At 36.3% G+C, this 15,666-nt stretch overlaps 1 protein-coding gene across 1 annotated transcript; it reads right to left on the reverse strand.

Moving 5' to 3' along the window:
* Window positions 1–267: 267 nt before the first annotated feature.
* On the reverse strand, window positions 268–14,698 carry rnf115b (ring finger protein 115b). The gene is made up of 9 exons (XM_067426404.1): window positions 14,573–14,698; window positions 11,364–11,422; window positions 11,099–11,156; window positions 8,999–9,231; window positions 6,341–6,409; window positions 6,012–6,084; window positions 5,716–5,809; window positions 4,086–4,201; window positions 268–1,853 (listed from the first exon to the last, which is right to left on the reverse strand). The coding sequence occupies exons 1-9, from the start codon at window positions 14,648–14,650 to the stop codon at window positions 1,722–1,724; spliced, it is 912 nt and encodes a 303-aa protein (XP_067282505.1). The 5' UTR covers window positions 14,651–14,698; the 3' UTR covers window positions 268–1,721.
* Window positions 14,699–15,666: the final 968 nt, after the last annotated feature.

Raw genomic sequence — 15,666 nt, forward strand, 5'->3', positions numbered from 1 at the left:
CAAAAAGTGTATGTAAAAATGAAATACTCTCTATTACTGAATTATGATTGGTTAATTTAATCCGATGCTAGGCTTAAATATAAAATATTTCCGATTATTAAATATTATCTAAAATAAATCTAATTTAAATCTAATAAACACAATTTTGTCGCATTTTCCGTCATTATGTTGAATTGTTTATATTGATACATCAGCCATCGCCCACCCTTAATTCTAGATATCAACAGTTGTAAAACTCATAGTTCATACATTAAAACACAATACTCGTTGTAATAAAATATTTTATTTATTTACTTTGAGAGTGCAATATGTAATAGGTTGGCTTATGGTTTACAAGTTATGCCTTTTTCTAGTCATTTATTGCAACATTATATTTCTTGTAAACATTCAAAATGTTCAAAGGCCATTTTGTGAAGTGAACATTCTTAGTGGGTCTTTACCTCAATATCAAAATATGTATCAAACAGTCCAGAAAGTCAAGAAACCCTGAGAATGAGGACAAAAGCACCCAGAGGAACATCAAACAGCTTTAAAATATGTGAATACAATAAGTACTTTTTTAAACTATCAACAAAAACACACAAACCTTCAGAAAAAAAACTATGTAGCAGTGTAAGTCAACATCAACCATAAAACAGAAGTGTAAACTATCAACCCAAAACAAGACTAAACGTTCCAGTGCAAAACTTAAATCTTTGTGTTTCTATGATACCTTGAAAAGTGAAGGCATGTGTGAAGCAGATGTCATCCACTGACAGGTAAGGGAAAGTGAACTGTGTGCTGACTTTTTTGTGAGGTATTGAAATGAGAGCTCTGAAGAAGCTATAGGGTAAACGTGTGCCATTCCATTAAATATGCATATGCAACTTGAACTGTATCCCCTGAGACATCTGTATCATCTATCTCAGTGGATGCGAGCTCCAGTCCTGCGGCCCACCAAAGAGACTGTTTATTCCAACTCGGAATTATCAAAACTGAAGCCAAAGTTTAAATGTGTTTGCTCAGGTTGGACTGTAAACATCCTTGGCGGGATTTTAGATCACAAACATTATACAAACAAACTGAACAGATATTGATTCAAAGAGGGTTGTCTGAATTCAGCGCTTAGTTTGTAAATGAATAATTGCCAGATGAAAGACAGCAATGAAAAGGTGTCGTGACCGACACTGACCATACAACTTGCCGGAACATACAATGATGTCAATAAACGGAGATGGCACAACTGTTAAGAGCATCGTTCACAAATTTCTGCACGGTCCTAACAGCCTAGTGTATTATTATTATTATTCTGTAGAAGTATTGTTAATTCTTAGTTCATGTTAACTAAAGTTCTTAATTAATGTTAACTAATGAAACCTTATTGTAAAGTGTTACTGAATAATTCATCCACTCTCCAAACTTTACGCTTTCCTGCGTGCAAAATAAGCAGTAAGCACTAACCGATGAGAGTGATTTGGAATTTAAGAAAGCTGATCAAAAATAGATACGCTGAGGGTCAATAGCAAAATATAACCTCCAAATACATCTGCATAAACCTGCAACGTTCAGACATTTTCCAGAACATGATCCGTCTCAAATTAAGCGCTGTCTGAATTAAAATGTCTCTCGAAATAGAAGGCATTTGACTGGAAGGTCTTTTTAGGGGCTCCAAGAAGCACTGGTGTACATGGTGCTTCTCTTTGTCCTGGACTGATTAAAATAATCAAGGAAGTAAAAAGAGGCTAAATAGTCTCAAATGTGCTACGTTCCTCTACATTTGTTGGTGAGGGGATTGCCCCAGGAGGTCCTGTCTGTGGCTGGAAAGTCCAGTCTTCACCATCCAGACTTTTCCGGCAGACAGGGCAGGTGTCATGCTATTAACACAAAACAGCACAAAATGAGTACAGAAGAGTCATTTCTTTTTCTTTTCATTTTGTTTTTACTAATGAAAAGACTACCGTTCAAAAGTTTGGGGTCACTATGATTCTTTTTAAAGAAAATATTTTTTTTAATTTAGCAAGGGCACATTCAATTTATCACAAATGACTTTGTTACTAAAAATCTATTTCAAATAAATGCAGTTCTCAGAATAGATTTAAACATCACTCATTGATAAGAATGGAATGTACATAGGCTTAGTCTTGGCAGGTTAGATCTTCTGTGCTACTGCGAACTGCTTTAAAGCTACACTGTGTAATATTTTCCCCAATCTAGTGTATATGTAAAGCTATATGACCATCCAGTGAATAATAGTTTCTATTCCTCTCAATTCCGATTTCATTTTAACTCCTACGGTGGCCGATTTAGTCCAAGATTAACATGGCTTCTAGTTCGACCTCGTTCATGACTCCCATCGAGTGTTAAAACGCGAAAAGCAAAGCTTGAATTTACGGGTATGTCCCTCTTTGGCTAATGTACTTTCAAGATGGAGGAGCAACATGGCGACCGGCATTCGAACCCCTCACCCGTATGTATTTTCAATGGGATATTATAAACTTAAGAAAATACTTTATTACTTGAAAGAAGTAAATATACATTAATGAGCACATATATTTTTGAAAGAACTAAGTGTTTTTAACTAAGAATAAACAAAAAAAAGTTACACAGTGTAGCTTTAAGGAAAGTAGGGAGAACCTCTAGCAGATATAGGGCCAGATTTACTAAACAGGGCAAATTCCAAAAAAGCACCAATTTGGAGTGGAAAGTTCTATGCATGATCTACAACTCGCAAATGAAAGAACACACATGCAGCTGGATAATTTTGATAATGACCAACGTATTCTACAAGAGCAGTGAAAAATTAAAAGTCTGGTTTAAGATATGCTTTTTTGGGCGTTAAATAATGTCGCAAACAGCAGTAAATGGACGAGAGTAAACATTTGTAAATCACCTTCTCACATAAATTTTGTGTCTGAAAGGGAAACTCCTACAAATGCGTATGCCATAAGGTCAGCCACAAAAATAACCTGTCCAAGCCTTCCCAGCACTAGTTTTTCACTGTGTGTGTTTAGTAAATCCTGAAAGTAGTTTTTTAACGCCAAAAGAGGGCTTAGTAAATCTGGCCACAAGGCAGGTGGTGCTGGGGAAGGTGTAGGGCTCGAAACATTCCCATGACGCGCTGTACTGACTTGATCCAGCTCAGGACAGAAATAAATATGTTACATAGATTAGCCAATCGATCTGTTCTAAGTTCTAAGCAGTCTGCTTTAAGAGAACCAATCAGCTGCTCAGAAGAGTTTCATGACTGAACTGTATGTATTTCTTAATGTATTTCTTGTATTTCAATGAACCCTGATTTTTCTTTTTCTTACCAGTTTCCACAAAAAAACTCAGAACAACTGTTTTCAACATTGATAATAATAAGAAATGTTTATTGAGCACCAAATCAGCATATTAGAATGATTTCTGAAGGATCATGTGACACTGAAAAGTAATAATGCTGAAAATTCAGCTTTGCATCGCATCACAAATTACATTCTAAAAATTAGATTAAAATAGAAAACAATTATTTTAAATATTTCACAATATTACAGTTTTTGTTTTCAAATAAAATTAGCTTTGGTGGGCATAAGAGACTTCTTTCAAAATCAACCCCACACTTTTGAACAGTAGCATAGGTTATTTTAGCACATACTTTAGTTCCAGAATCTAGTTTTCAAAGATCATTGACATATGAGCACATCTCAATCCTGTCACCTCAAAAATTCATGTCTGTGGTATGACTGTGTGTAGAGTTGTAGAGAAAAAAACGCAAAAGTCTCTTAAAGTAATGTTAACCACAATGTTTATTGTGCTCATAAATTGAAAACTGACATTTTAAAAACCCAGTGGAAATTCCCGAGGGTGAATTAGACTTTGGGTTGGTCTACATATTGACGTCATGACTGACCACCTCTACAGTCTTTGATTAGTCCATTAGAGTAAGGTTGTTTTTCCTCTGTCCACCACTAGAGGTCCTTCCAAACATTTTTGCTTGTTAGTCAAATATAACCAACGATTACGCATGGCCACCATTATTTACGACAAGCAGCACCAAAGTAAGCCTTAGTTTTGGTTTAATAAACATGGGTCTGATGATAGAATATCCAGTTTTATGAGACTCATACCAGTTGTAGCCAGGGCACAATACAGTTGCTGTGAAAGTAGTGCAGGCAGGGCAGCTGTCGGACAGATTCCCCCACAGAGTATTCCTCTCTACACACAGGGCATTCCAGCCGGCATGCTGTGAGAAAGACCAGGAAAAATATGCATGGATGAACACACAAGAAAAATGGAGAAAGCAATTGTTAGGTCCTGCATTCCAGCTTACAAAAATATGTGGAATATTACCTTTCATGTAATGTATAATATAGCTGTTTGTGAATGTAAAATATCTGCAATGTTTTAAAGATCAAAGTGTACGACAAATATAGTTATTCTTCACCAGCAATTTCAGTCCCGCTACCTCTTACAAACCTACGCAACAATGTAACATATTTGCATAATGCTGCGAACAATGTCTACTTTGCCCCGCCCTGCATTGTAGCTGAGCCCTTGAAGACTTTGGTTTGCGTCAAAAAAGATGCTGTTTTCAGCACTGCATACACTTCAAAAGGATGAGGCTGGATTAGGAAAAACTGACACCACTGTTCATATCTGTGTATCAAGCACTGAAGAAGCATCCAAAGCTGAAATTTAGATATGGTAATAGGTTTCACTTCCGACACGTGATGTAAGCGGTAGACCAATCCCAAAAGACTGGGCTGTCTGACCAATCACAGCATAGTAGGATATGTGGGAAGAAGAGCTTTAGAGTGACTGAATCTTCAAGCGAACCGCTTTTAGACTCTTTGAGAAATTACTTTTGGTACTATTAAACCTATTGTAGATAGGTTTATTGTTCTGTTGTAAACCTACAAAACATAACTAATAGGAACCAATAAAAATAGCATAAAAGGGGCACTTTAAGTTATGAAAATGTTTTTTTCTGAATGTTTTTTTCTGAATATCAAAATATCACGTTTTTTAAAAATGTTTTAAAAATGTTTTTTCTTGGTTATATAACCGTTAAGGAGACATTCTATTTCATTATTTAGCAAACTTTACTTATGTTCCCATTTAGTTATGAAAATGTTATTTCTAAATGTTCTCTGATCATTCAAAATGTAATTTTTTAAAAATGGTTTTAAAAAAACATTTTCTTGGCTATACAAACGTTAAGGCGACATTCCATTTTTTCCCTTTCCAAACATTATGGGAACTTTACTTATGTCCCCATTAAGTTTTCGGAACATTCTGAAACAAGGAGCAACATTTCAAATATGTTAGACAAAATAAATCGTTTCAGTAAAAAAGTTTGATGAACAATGTATAAATAACCTTTTTCTGCTAATGTTTTGAGAATGTTATAAAGATTTCTGAGAATGTTCCCTGTTAACCCTGTGAAATGGAAAGTTTAAAACATTTGTGACAATGAATGAACTGATTTGTAGCTCAACAATCACTGGAGTCGCTGGAAACATTGGATTTGAATATGGCAAATACACAATGCACTGCTGTCAAAATCAAAGTGATTCATCTTTTTTAACACTTTCCAGTTCACCCTCTTATATTTATCATACTCCACACAATAGACTGCCAGGAAAAGCAAGAAAAATGCTTCCTGGAGGTGACCAGAAGTATGTGAACAGCTCTGTTTTGCTTTATGGCACTTAAAATGAAGTGAGCATGGTGACTCAGAGGATTATGGGAACTTACCAGCCTGTTCTGTGGAGATGCTTACAGTGGGGAGTGATGAGATCATCTCCTTCTCTGCAGGAGGGGGGCCGGTATTTTCAGACTGACCAAGCAACTGCAAGAGAACAGAAAAACTGCAAAGGTTGAAGAGAGCAAGATATATCTAATGCTTCTTTAATTTTGTCTTAACTTTAGCCTGGGGACAAATATAAATGGCAACAGGCAAAATACTGCGAAGACTAATGAGGCTAAGTGCAAAAAGGTTGAGGACATGAGTCATATTATTAGATGATGTCACCCATGACAATGTGACTAACCTGTGTGATGACCACATCTAAACCTCCTTGTCCCCAAGCATAATCTCCAGGGTTAGAATGTAGCATGCTAGACCTGAGGAACAGGTTATGGATAAATCATTGGTTAGATCTGTATATATTGTCTTCACATATACAAATGGATGAATTTATAGGACAAAAGGGACCCTGAATATCTTTTGTTGGTCCTGCACAACAGTCCTGTCAAACAAACAACGGTGACAGGTTGATAAGAAAATTGTTTAAGCCCAACCAAACATGAAATCTGATGAACTGATTTACAGGAATGTTATTTCAGGAACATAGAACCAGGGTAAACCACAAAAACATACCATGAGGAGGTTTGGGAACCTTCACTGTCAGAATTGGAAAACAGACCAGCCAAGAACTGCCCAACAATCCTTAAAGAAACAAAGGCAGTTTTTATATAATAGAAAAATAATAAAAAAAAGAAAAAAAAAAAAAAAAAAAAAGAAAAATTGAAGGAAGACATGGGTGTTAAAAACACCAAATTAAAAGCACCAACAATTATTTCCAAAAAATTGAAATCTTGGTAGAATTCTAGAAGAATGCTTATTAATCACATTTTCCTATCATTAAAAACTTATATAATTTTTTAAATGATGATTTCTGGCATAGAAGATTAATGAAAATAATGTGTTTGTGTCTTATACTCTCTTACATATTTTTTGGCTGCATTTATTTGATTATAAAAAACAGTAAATAGTTGTATAATAGTTTATATATCAGTTATATTGTTAAATATTATTACAATTTAAATAACTGTTTTCTATTTTAATATATTTAAAAATGTAATTTATTCCTGTTATGGCAAAGGTGAATTTCCATCTTTAGAAATCATTGTAATTATACTGATTTGGTACTTGGTAGGTATCAAAGCTGTTTCTTTGCCATTATAATTTCCTCTTATCATTGTTGAAATCTGTTGGACCAGGTACATGACTCTTTGAATGTGACTAGCTATAAGATATGAGGTGGTCTTCCTCAAGGAGGCGTGCTTAAAATCTCAAAATGTTTGTTTTATTGGAAGCATTTGTGTGTAAAATCATTTAAATCTATTAATGCCACAAACGGGTACCTGACGAATGGAAATCCTCTCCAGCAATCTACACTGAACAAAAGTATAAATGCAACACTTTTGTTTTTGCCCCGATATACACTTCTCCTTTGCCGCTATAATCCATCCACCAGGTGTGGCATATCAACACGCTGATTAGACAGTGTGATTATTGCACAGATGTGCCATTGGCTGGCCACAATTAAAGGCCACTCTAAAATGTGCAGTTTTATTGTATTGGGAAAAAAACCAGTCTCAGGCAGTACAACACATCTCCTTTGAATAGAGTTGCTCAGGTTGTTGATTGTGGCCTGTGGAATGTTGGTCCAGTCCTCTTCAATGGCTGTGCCAACTGGAACACGGTGTTGTATATGCCGATCCAGAGCATCCCAAACATGCTCAATGGGTGACATGTCTGGTGAGTATGCTGGCCACGCAAGAACTGGGATATTTTCAGCTTCCAGGAATTGTGCACAGATCCTTGCAACACAGGGCTGTGCATTATCATGTTGCAACATGAGGTGATGGTCGTGGATGAATGGCATAACAATGGGCCTCAGGATCTCGTCACCGTATCTCTGTGCATTCAAAATGCCATCAATACAATGCACCTGTGTTCATTGTCCATAACATACGCCTGCCCATACCATAACCCCACTGCCACCATGGGCCACTGGATCCACAACGTTGACATCAGCAAACCGCTCAGCCACACAACACCAACGTTGTCCGCCATCTGCCCCGTACAGTGAAAACTGGGATTCATCCGCAAAGAGAACTCCTCTCCAAAGTGCCAGACGCCATCGAATGTGAGCATTTGCCCACTCAAGTCGGATATAATGACAAACTGCAGTCAGGTCGAGACCCCGATGAGGACGATGAGATGCAGATGAGCTTCCCTGAGACGGTTTCTGACAGTTTGTGCAGAAATTCTTTGGTTATGCAAACCGATTGTTGCAGCAGCTGTCCGGGTGTCTGGTCTCAGATGATCTTGGAGGTGAAGATGCTGGATGTGGAGGTCCTGGGCTGGTGTGATTACACGTGGTCTGTGTTTGTGAGGCCGGTTGGATGTACTGCCAAATTCTCTGAAACGTCTTTGGAGCTGGCTTATGGTGGAGAAATGAACATTCAATTAACGGGCAACAGCTCTGGTGGACATTCCAGCAGTCAGCATGCCAATTGCACGCTCCCTCAAAACTTACGACATCTGTGGCATTGTGCTGTTTGATAAAACTGCACATTTTAGAGTGGCCTTTAATTGTGGCCAGCCGAAGGCACACCTGTGCAATAATCACGCTTTCTAATCAGCATCTTGATATGCCACACCTGTGAGTTGGATGGATTATCCCTGCAAAGGAGAAGTGCTCACTAACACAGGTTTAGACAGATTTGTGAACAATATTTGAGAGAAATAGGGGTTTTATGTACATAGAAAAAGTCTTAGATCTTTGAGTTCAGCTCATGAAAAATGGGGGCAAGAACAAAAAGTGTTGCATTTATAATTTTGTTTAGTGTATTTAAAATGTTTTTAAAATATCAGTAATGGTGAATTATTTGCTGTAATATTTTAGAGTAATTTCTCATCAAATAGGTGTTGAAAATACTCAAAAATAGACAGATTTTTATAATAGAATAGTTTTTGTATATGCATTATAAACATGCTTAATGTAATTATTCAACAATACTGCAAATAAGTCAAGTCAAATCCCATAGCCAAGTAAAATAAACATGGATATTTTAAATATATTATGAATATCACAACTGTGCAAATCAAGCCGTCAACAGATCCTCTTTGTGCAAAAGAAAAAAACTATTCAAACTAAATGCTAAGCTTGACCAAATACAGATCATTATATATTCTGTCCTGTAAAACTCCTAGAAGACAGCAGCTGTAACAAGTGGCATTACACACCCCTCCACAGCCTGTCCCTGATCCAGTCTAGAGTTTCGCTGCTGGCTGTTTTGTTGAGGGTCTAGCTCAGGCTCTGTACAGTCTGACAAAGGCTCCACGGAAGCTACAGGTCCCGCTGTCCCAGAGGCAGGATCACCAACTGCTGCCTCGACCCCAGAGCGGCTGCGGAGCGCGTCTGTGACAGTGGGGTCGGATAGGAGGGCAGAATGCTCCATGAAAAGCAGCTGCCACAGCTAATCAAAGAAAAAGACAAAAGACTCATAGAAAAACAAAACTGTGACTGAATCCCCCTTAAAGGGTCAGTTCACCCAAAAATGACATTTCTGTCATTAATTACTCACTCTCATGTCTTTCCAAACCCGTAAGACCTTCGTTTATCTTTTGAACACAAACTAAGCTATTTTTGATCAAATATTCCCCCCCCCCACACACACACACACATGTCTAGGGGTTAAACGGATCGTCGTAGATCCGGGATCTATACGGACCGTACTGCACGGTTCGGCACGCATGAGATTCATGGATTAATTGCACGTTTATCTGCCACCGAGTTTAAGGTTATCATTTGCACATGTTTTGTCTTGCTAGTTTACACATCTTCCAGCAATGGAATGGTTTAAAATCTAATGAGAATTGAAATCGGTACTCGCATGCTGTTATGTGTGCACACACCTGAGGCACGCACACACAGAGAGAGGTGCGATTTAGATAACATGTGAACTCCGGATTGATCTGGTCAATTTCAAAATACCCCATCTCTGCAAATATTCTCATAAACACAGTTGGTTGTGGAGAGTTGAGAAAGAAATCGGATGTGTATCATTATATTGGATCTGTGTGTCAAGTCTTAAAAGTAACAGCATCCTATAAATACTTGCTGCTGTCTATCAGTCATTAATGTTTAATAGATTCATCTATATTAAATGTATACAGTGAACAGTGTTATTTTACATTTAAAGGTACATTTTATGCCCCTTTTTACAAGATGTAATATAAAATATCTGGTGTCCCCAGAATGTGTCTGAAGTTTCAGCTCAAAGTACCCCCAAAGATTGTTGCAAAGATGCTCATGTGGGAACATTAAAAAGTCTGTCACCCGACAAAATTAAAAAAAAATTGCATTTATGATTTACGCAGGCGGTGAGCGTTTTCAGGATAAAACTTATGACGTAGCTGTAGTCTCTGTGAATACAGTCAGACACTATGGCAATTTAGCCATATTAGCCCCGCAGCATTCTAGAAAGCTCATTCAGAAAGGAAATTTGCAACATTTACTAAACATGAAGTGCCATTCTGACTTGTTCTGGATATTAAGTAAGAGCACAAAGCGCTGGTATTGATCCTCGTCTGTGAAACAGTCATGCTTAAAATGATTTGCGCAACTATATAACATTCTTCAGCACATTTCCTTCAAAAATGAAATTGAACCACGGTGTCCTCAGTGGCTCGGATGCCGGATGTCTATGTTAGTTGCTACATCCAACAATTTGTGATGTTTTTTTTTTTGGCGCAGACATTGTAATATTCTAGCTAGCTGATACAGCGAGTAAACCAAAATGGCAGTCTCTGTGCTTCTCACTCAGGGGTGTATATGCTAAAAGGACATGATCATCAACAGTCATCTGCGGGGTTTCCCTACTCTTACGTAGGCGTAGGGGGGAATCTGGAACAGCCTGTTATGAGAAATTGATAATGATTGATGGAAAGGATATTAGGTGGATTTTTAAAAAAAAAATTTAAGGTGTGTTCAAACACCTTATAAAAGTGAATTTTGCCTAATATGTAATTCTGTACCCGAAATGAATACTATTGTTAGACTTTTCTTTATTTGTAACTTTGTTATATTTATCTATGCTTGGAATTTGTGTATCTGTTCTTTTTACTGATTATTCACTCGTCTTTAATTTTTTTTTAAACTTTATTAGTTAGGCTAGTTTTTGCTGAGGTATCGAAGAACTTAAAATCTATGAGTACCCCGTTCTGAAGATGAACTCACATGAGGGTGAGTAATTAATGACAACATTTTCATTTTTGGGTGAACTAACCCTTTAAGGAATTATTTCCTCTGCACCAGCAAAGTCATTCTGTATATTAATATACCTCCGCAAACTGAGAGGCCATGTCATCACTGTCAGCCCCATCACGACTCTGAAGAAGACTAATAAAACAGTTTACTAATAAACTAATACAGTTTTACTTATTGAAAATGACAAACGGCATAATTACAAATAATAGGAAAGCCAAATCATTCCAATTAGACATAAACATGATATTTTAAGTATAATAAACAGAGGTACATGCAATAGCAGTAATGAAAAACAATTCAATCTTCATTATTACTTAGTGGCATGAATGCGAAACTCACCTGGAGTTCTCTGACACCTCTTCAATGAAGCCAGATTCACATCTGGGACAAACATATTCCTGTTCAAAGGAATAATAAACACAGGTAAATGATTATGTACCTCAGTCCCAATTTCCAAACAAATTTTCTCTCATTTTGGATGTTGACTTTTATGGCCAGATTGACTAAATAGGGCAAATTAGTGTGAAAGTGAAATCTAATAAAAGTGTAGATTGGGGTGGAAAGTTCTGTGCATGATCTAGTACTGACAACGCAAATTAAAGACCTCATTAAATCAAAATGGACCCTATTTACTTTTTAGCACATATTACAGGTCTTATGCCCGTTTCACACATACTCCGTCTGCAGTGCGTGTGCGTGTGCGGTGCGTGTTGCGTTGCGTGTGCGTTGCAGGATCTGCACGCCCTGTTGTGCTTTCACATATGCTGCGTTTGCAGGCCGCAACTGATCCGCTGTTACATACCACAAACACAGCATTTATTAATAATTATTTTTTATTTAAAATCCAAAAGTTGTTACTGAACATGGCTCGTCAGAATTGCAATTATCTTTGTTTACTCTTTCATAGAAGTCAGGTTAACGTAGGCTACTAGCCTACATTTAAACAACATTTTTTCAATTCATTAATTCCTATTTATATAGGCCTACTTTAGATTTAGCTCACACAAGAGGCAAAACATTTAAACATCGGTTATAGCCTAAAATCAAAAAAAAGTTTTTAAACCCTTTTAAAAGAAATCCTGCAGGTCAAAAAGAACTTTGCTTTTCACCTCCAAGAAAGTACGAGTGCTATCCTTTATGGCACATTTTTTACCTAAATGCCAGGTAAGGTGTCGTTTTGTTGCTTTACTTGAGAAAAAAAGTCATGTGTTGACTTTGAAAGTTGACTTTGAAGAGTATATTTTAAATGATATGCATCTGTGGTGAAATTACTAGATTTTCGCGTCAGTACATGTTTATTATTTTAATACGAACATTGTTCTATCGCTTTAATGCAGCAACGCAGCGCAGCAAAAAATAGACTCGGTACGAAAACGATCCGTGCACTGCTGCAGACGCAACGCTCCTGGAACGGACTGACGGACCGCATCCGCGTGCAGTCTGAAAGCTGTCATCCGTTAACATGGGTACTGAAAAAAATATGCATGGCACACGCACTGCAGACGGAGTATGTGTGAAACGGGCGTTAGGGTTAACAATTGTGTGCAAGTTAATACACAGAAAAAAAATTGTCAATTGCTATTAAATAATGATGCAAATACCAGTAAATTGACTAGCGCAAACCTTAGTAAATCACCTCGCTTGATTCATTTAAATAGCTTAAATTTTGTGTCTGAAAGGGAAACTTACAAATGTATATGCATTTAGGTTAGCCGTAAAAATGACCCTGTCCATGCCTTTTCAGCACTAGTTTTTTTCATTGTGTGTCTTTAGTAAATCCTGACAGTAGTTTTTTAACAGCAAAGAAAGTTTGCGTTGGTCCAAGCTGTTAGTAAACCTGGCCCATAGAAGTATGCAGACAAAGTGTGGGTTATTAAATGTGTGAAAGCATCAAATGGCTTTAATTAAACATATAAAAACGAAATAAAAACATATTAAAACATGCTAGGGTCATGCTAAATGTAAAAATAAGGGACAAAATGTAAAATAATGTTAAAACATATTAGTAACATGTTAAATCATGTTAGAAAAATGCTAAAACATTCTAGAAACCTGTTAGCAAAATGCTATTCATGCTAGGATCATGCTAGCATGTAAAATAATGTTAAAACATTCTAGCAACAAGTTAAATCAGTTTATAAAAACATTAAAACTTCCAGGAAGTAAAATGCTAAATAATGCTAGCAACAAAATAATTAAAAAAAGTAATGCTAAGACATGCAACATGATAAAAAAAGTTAGGAAGTTTATTAAACATTCTAACTTTTAAACAAGGCTTTGTCAAGCCAAAATAGAAGTTTGTCCCAACAAACTTTACTTTCCAGTTTATTTTTACTGTAGTTTCAACTACAAAAAGCTAACATTCCCGTTGTCATTGCCCATGGAAAAAAAATTAAGTTCATTGAACACATATTTACCTTTTATGACAACATGCCCCAATAGTTGACAATACTCAGACACGTTGCTACAACACAGCAACGTTTGTAAAACAGCCTTTTACAGGTTTTACAATGGGAAAACACTGGACAGCTTGTCCCCATCTAACATTTAGTGTAAAGAAATTATAAAAGACTGCAGGGTCAGTTGTCACACTTTTTACTGTAGTGAATAATTCTCAGAGTGGATTTATTTCATTTACTATGGTCTTGACTTCAAAAATCTATTAAACATTGTTATTGCCCATGATTCACAAACTCCTTTTTGTGAACAACAAGCTACAATAGCTGACAATGTTGACGAGTTGTCATAATGGAACTTGCAATTAAACAGGCTTTCAGCTAAATTTAAACAGTAAATTAACAAAATATATAATATAATAATAATAATAATAAATAATAATAATAATAATAATAATAATAATAATAATAATAATAATAATAATAATAATAATAATAATAAACAATGTCTGCTGAAGTTGTGGTCAACAAATACTGTATTGTTTTAAAAGATGTGTGAAAACTTGCCCCAAACTAGTATTTATGAAAAACACCTCTGTCCTGAGAACACATTTTTAATCTAAATAGTTGACTCTTGTATGAATGCAAATGCCAGGGTGATTTTATAGTGACTCCACATTTGCGTGATTATGGTATTTTAGATTTGAGGCTTAAATTCTATATTTTACTTAAATTTTATGACATGCTGCAACATGTAAATGTGGGTCAAACCTGTCGGTCAGTCACCACTGCATGCGTGTGTTTGGTTTCTACTTGAACAGGGTTGCAGACGGTCTCAGCGCTGTGCTATATTTGGCATCAGAGTAACTCCCAAACTTGGATACAGAATCCCTCGCAACCATGGCACTCATCACACATTCCTTATAACGTTTAGTCCGCAGTTACATCAAAGACATTCCCACAGTTCTATACTAATGCCCTTGAACTCATACAAACACTGCATGTATAAGATATATACAGTAATGTATGTTAGTACTTATATTGTAAGTTATAAATGTAAGAAGGAAAACTTCGATTGAGTTGAAGCTATTATGGGGTACGCATACCAAACGCAGATAAATGCTCGTTAATGAAGGGTTGCTTTATACTCACCGGCAGCCTGGGGTCGATTTCACCTTTACAGCAATGACAGAAGAACCGGTGTCGTGGAGCAGCAGCAGCCTCCGCCATCTTCACTCAATAACTTGTAGAATGACGTTACGCGCCACATTTGGAAAGGAGCGTCGGTTGTCAAGGAGACACGTCAGCCCGATCAATGGAATATCACGAGGCGCCAAATAGTAAACCTTTATTAATTCGACGGAAGCTAACCTCTTAGCACTCTTATAAATCTTTTTTTTTTCAAATTGTTATTCAACATCTCATGTTATGGGGTTTCTTATCAAAATATGACATTCTGTTGAAAAACAGAGCATTAATTTCATCAAATCATGTTTATCAGGCATTTTGGGAGAAATAACATATCAACCATTTGAAATATTTGACACTTTTTATGGCAATGCATTTGATATGACCAAGTAAAATACAAATACAATAGTATAAGATGCATATTCATGAACTTTAATAAAAACAAATAATACAATGACATACAGCAGCAACACAATAAACAGTAAAACCATATACTATTGTGTTAGACAAAACATTAGATTAAAAATACAAAAAGAAGTTACAAATCACAAAAGCAACACAACTATGTTGGCCACAGATAACAACATCAATCTCTGCTACCACATTTGATAAGAAAATTGGAGTTTTATGTCAAGTTATCAAGTTTGATTCTGTATTCCAAAGCTTTCCGAAGCACAAATCACCTGCCTTAACCCATTAAAAAAAAGCATTAGTCGTGTATCAATGCAAAGAGGTACATACAGAAGTTTAAGCTGCATCAAAACATGCTTTTTTCATATATATAATGGTCAAAGCAAGAAATCCATCCACCAGCAGACAAATAAAGTGAATTATAAATCTCTAAAATAAGATGTGAGAATCCTCTTTTTTGTAAAAAAAAAAAAAACAAAAAAAAAAAGTTTTGGCAAGGTGAACTTTACAGGTTCTAAGTAACCTCAATTCCAGAGCAATGAAATGACCCCTTTCCTGGCCGTATACAGCTATTTACAAGGAAGTCAAGGAAAAAGCAAAGGCAGAATGTGGCACGTCTTACTTGAATCTGCAAGGCTGTTGTACCT

This window comes from Pseudorasbora parva, chromosome 19 (genome assembly GCF_024679245.1).
Source record: "Pseudorasbora parva isolate DD20220531a chromosome 19, ASM2467924v1, whole genome shotgun sequence".
NCBI classification, from domain to species: domain Eukaryota; kingdom Metazoa; phylum Chordata; class Actinopteri; order Cypriniformes; family Gobionidae; genus Pseudorasbora; species Pseudorasbora parva.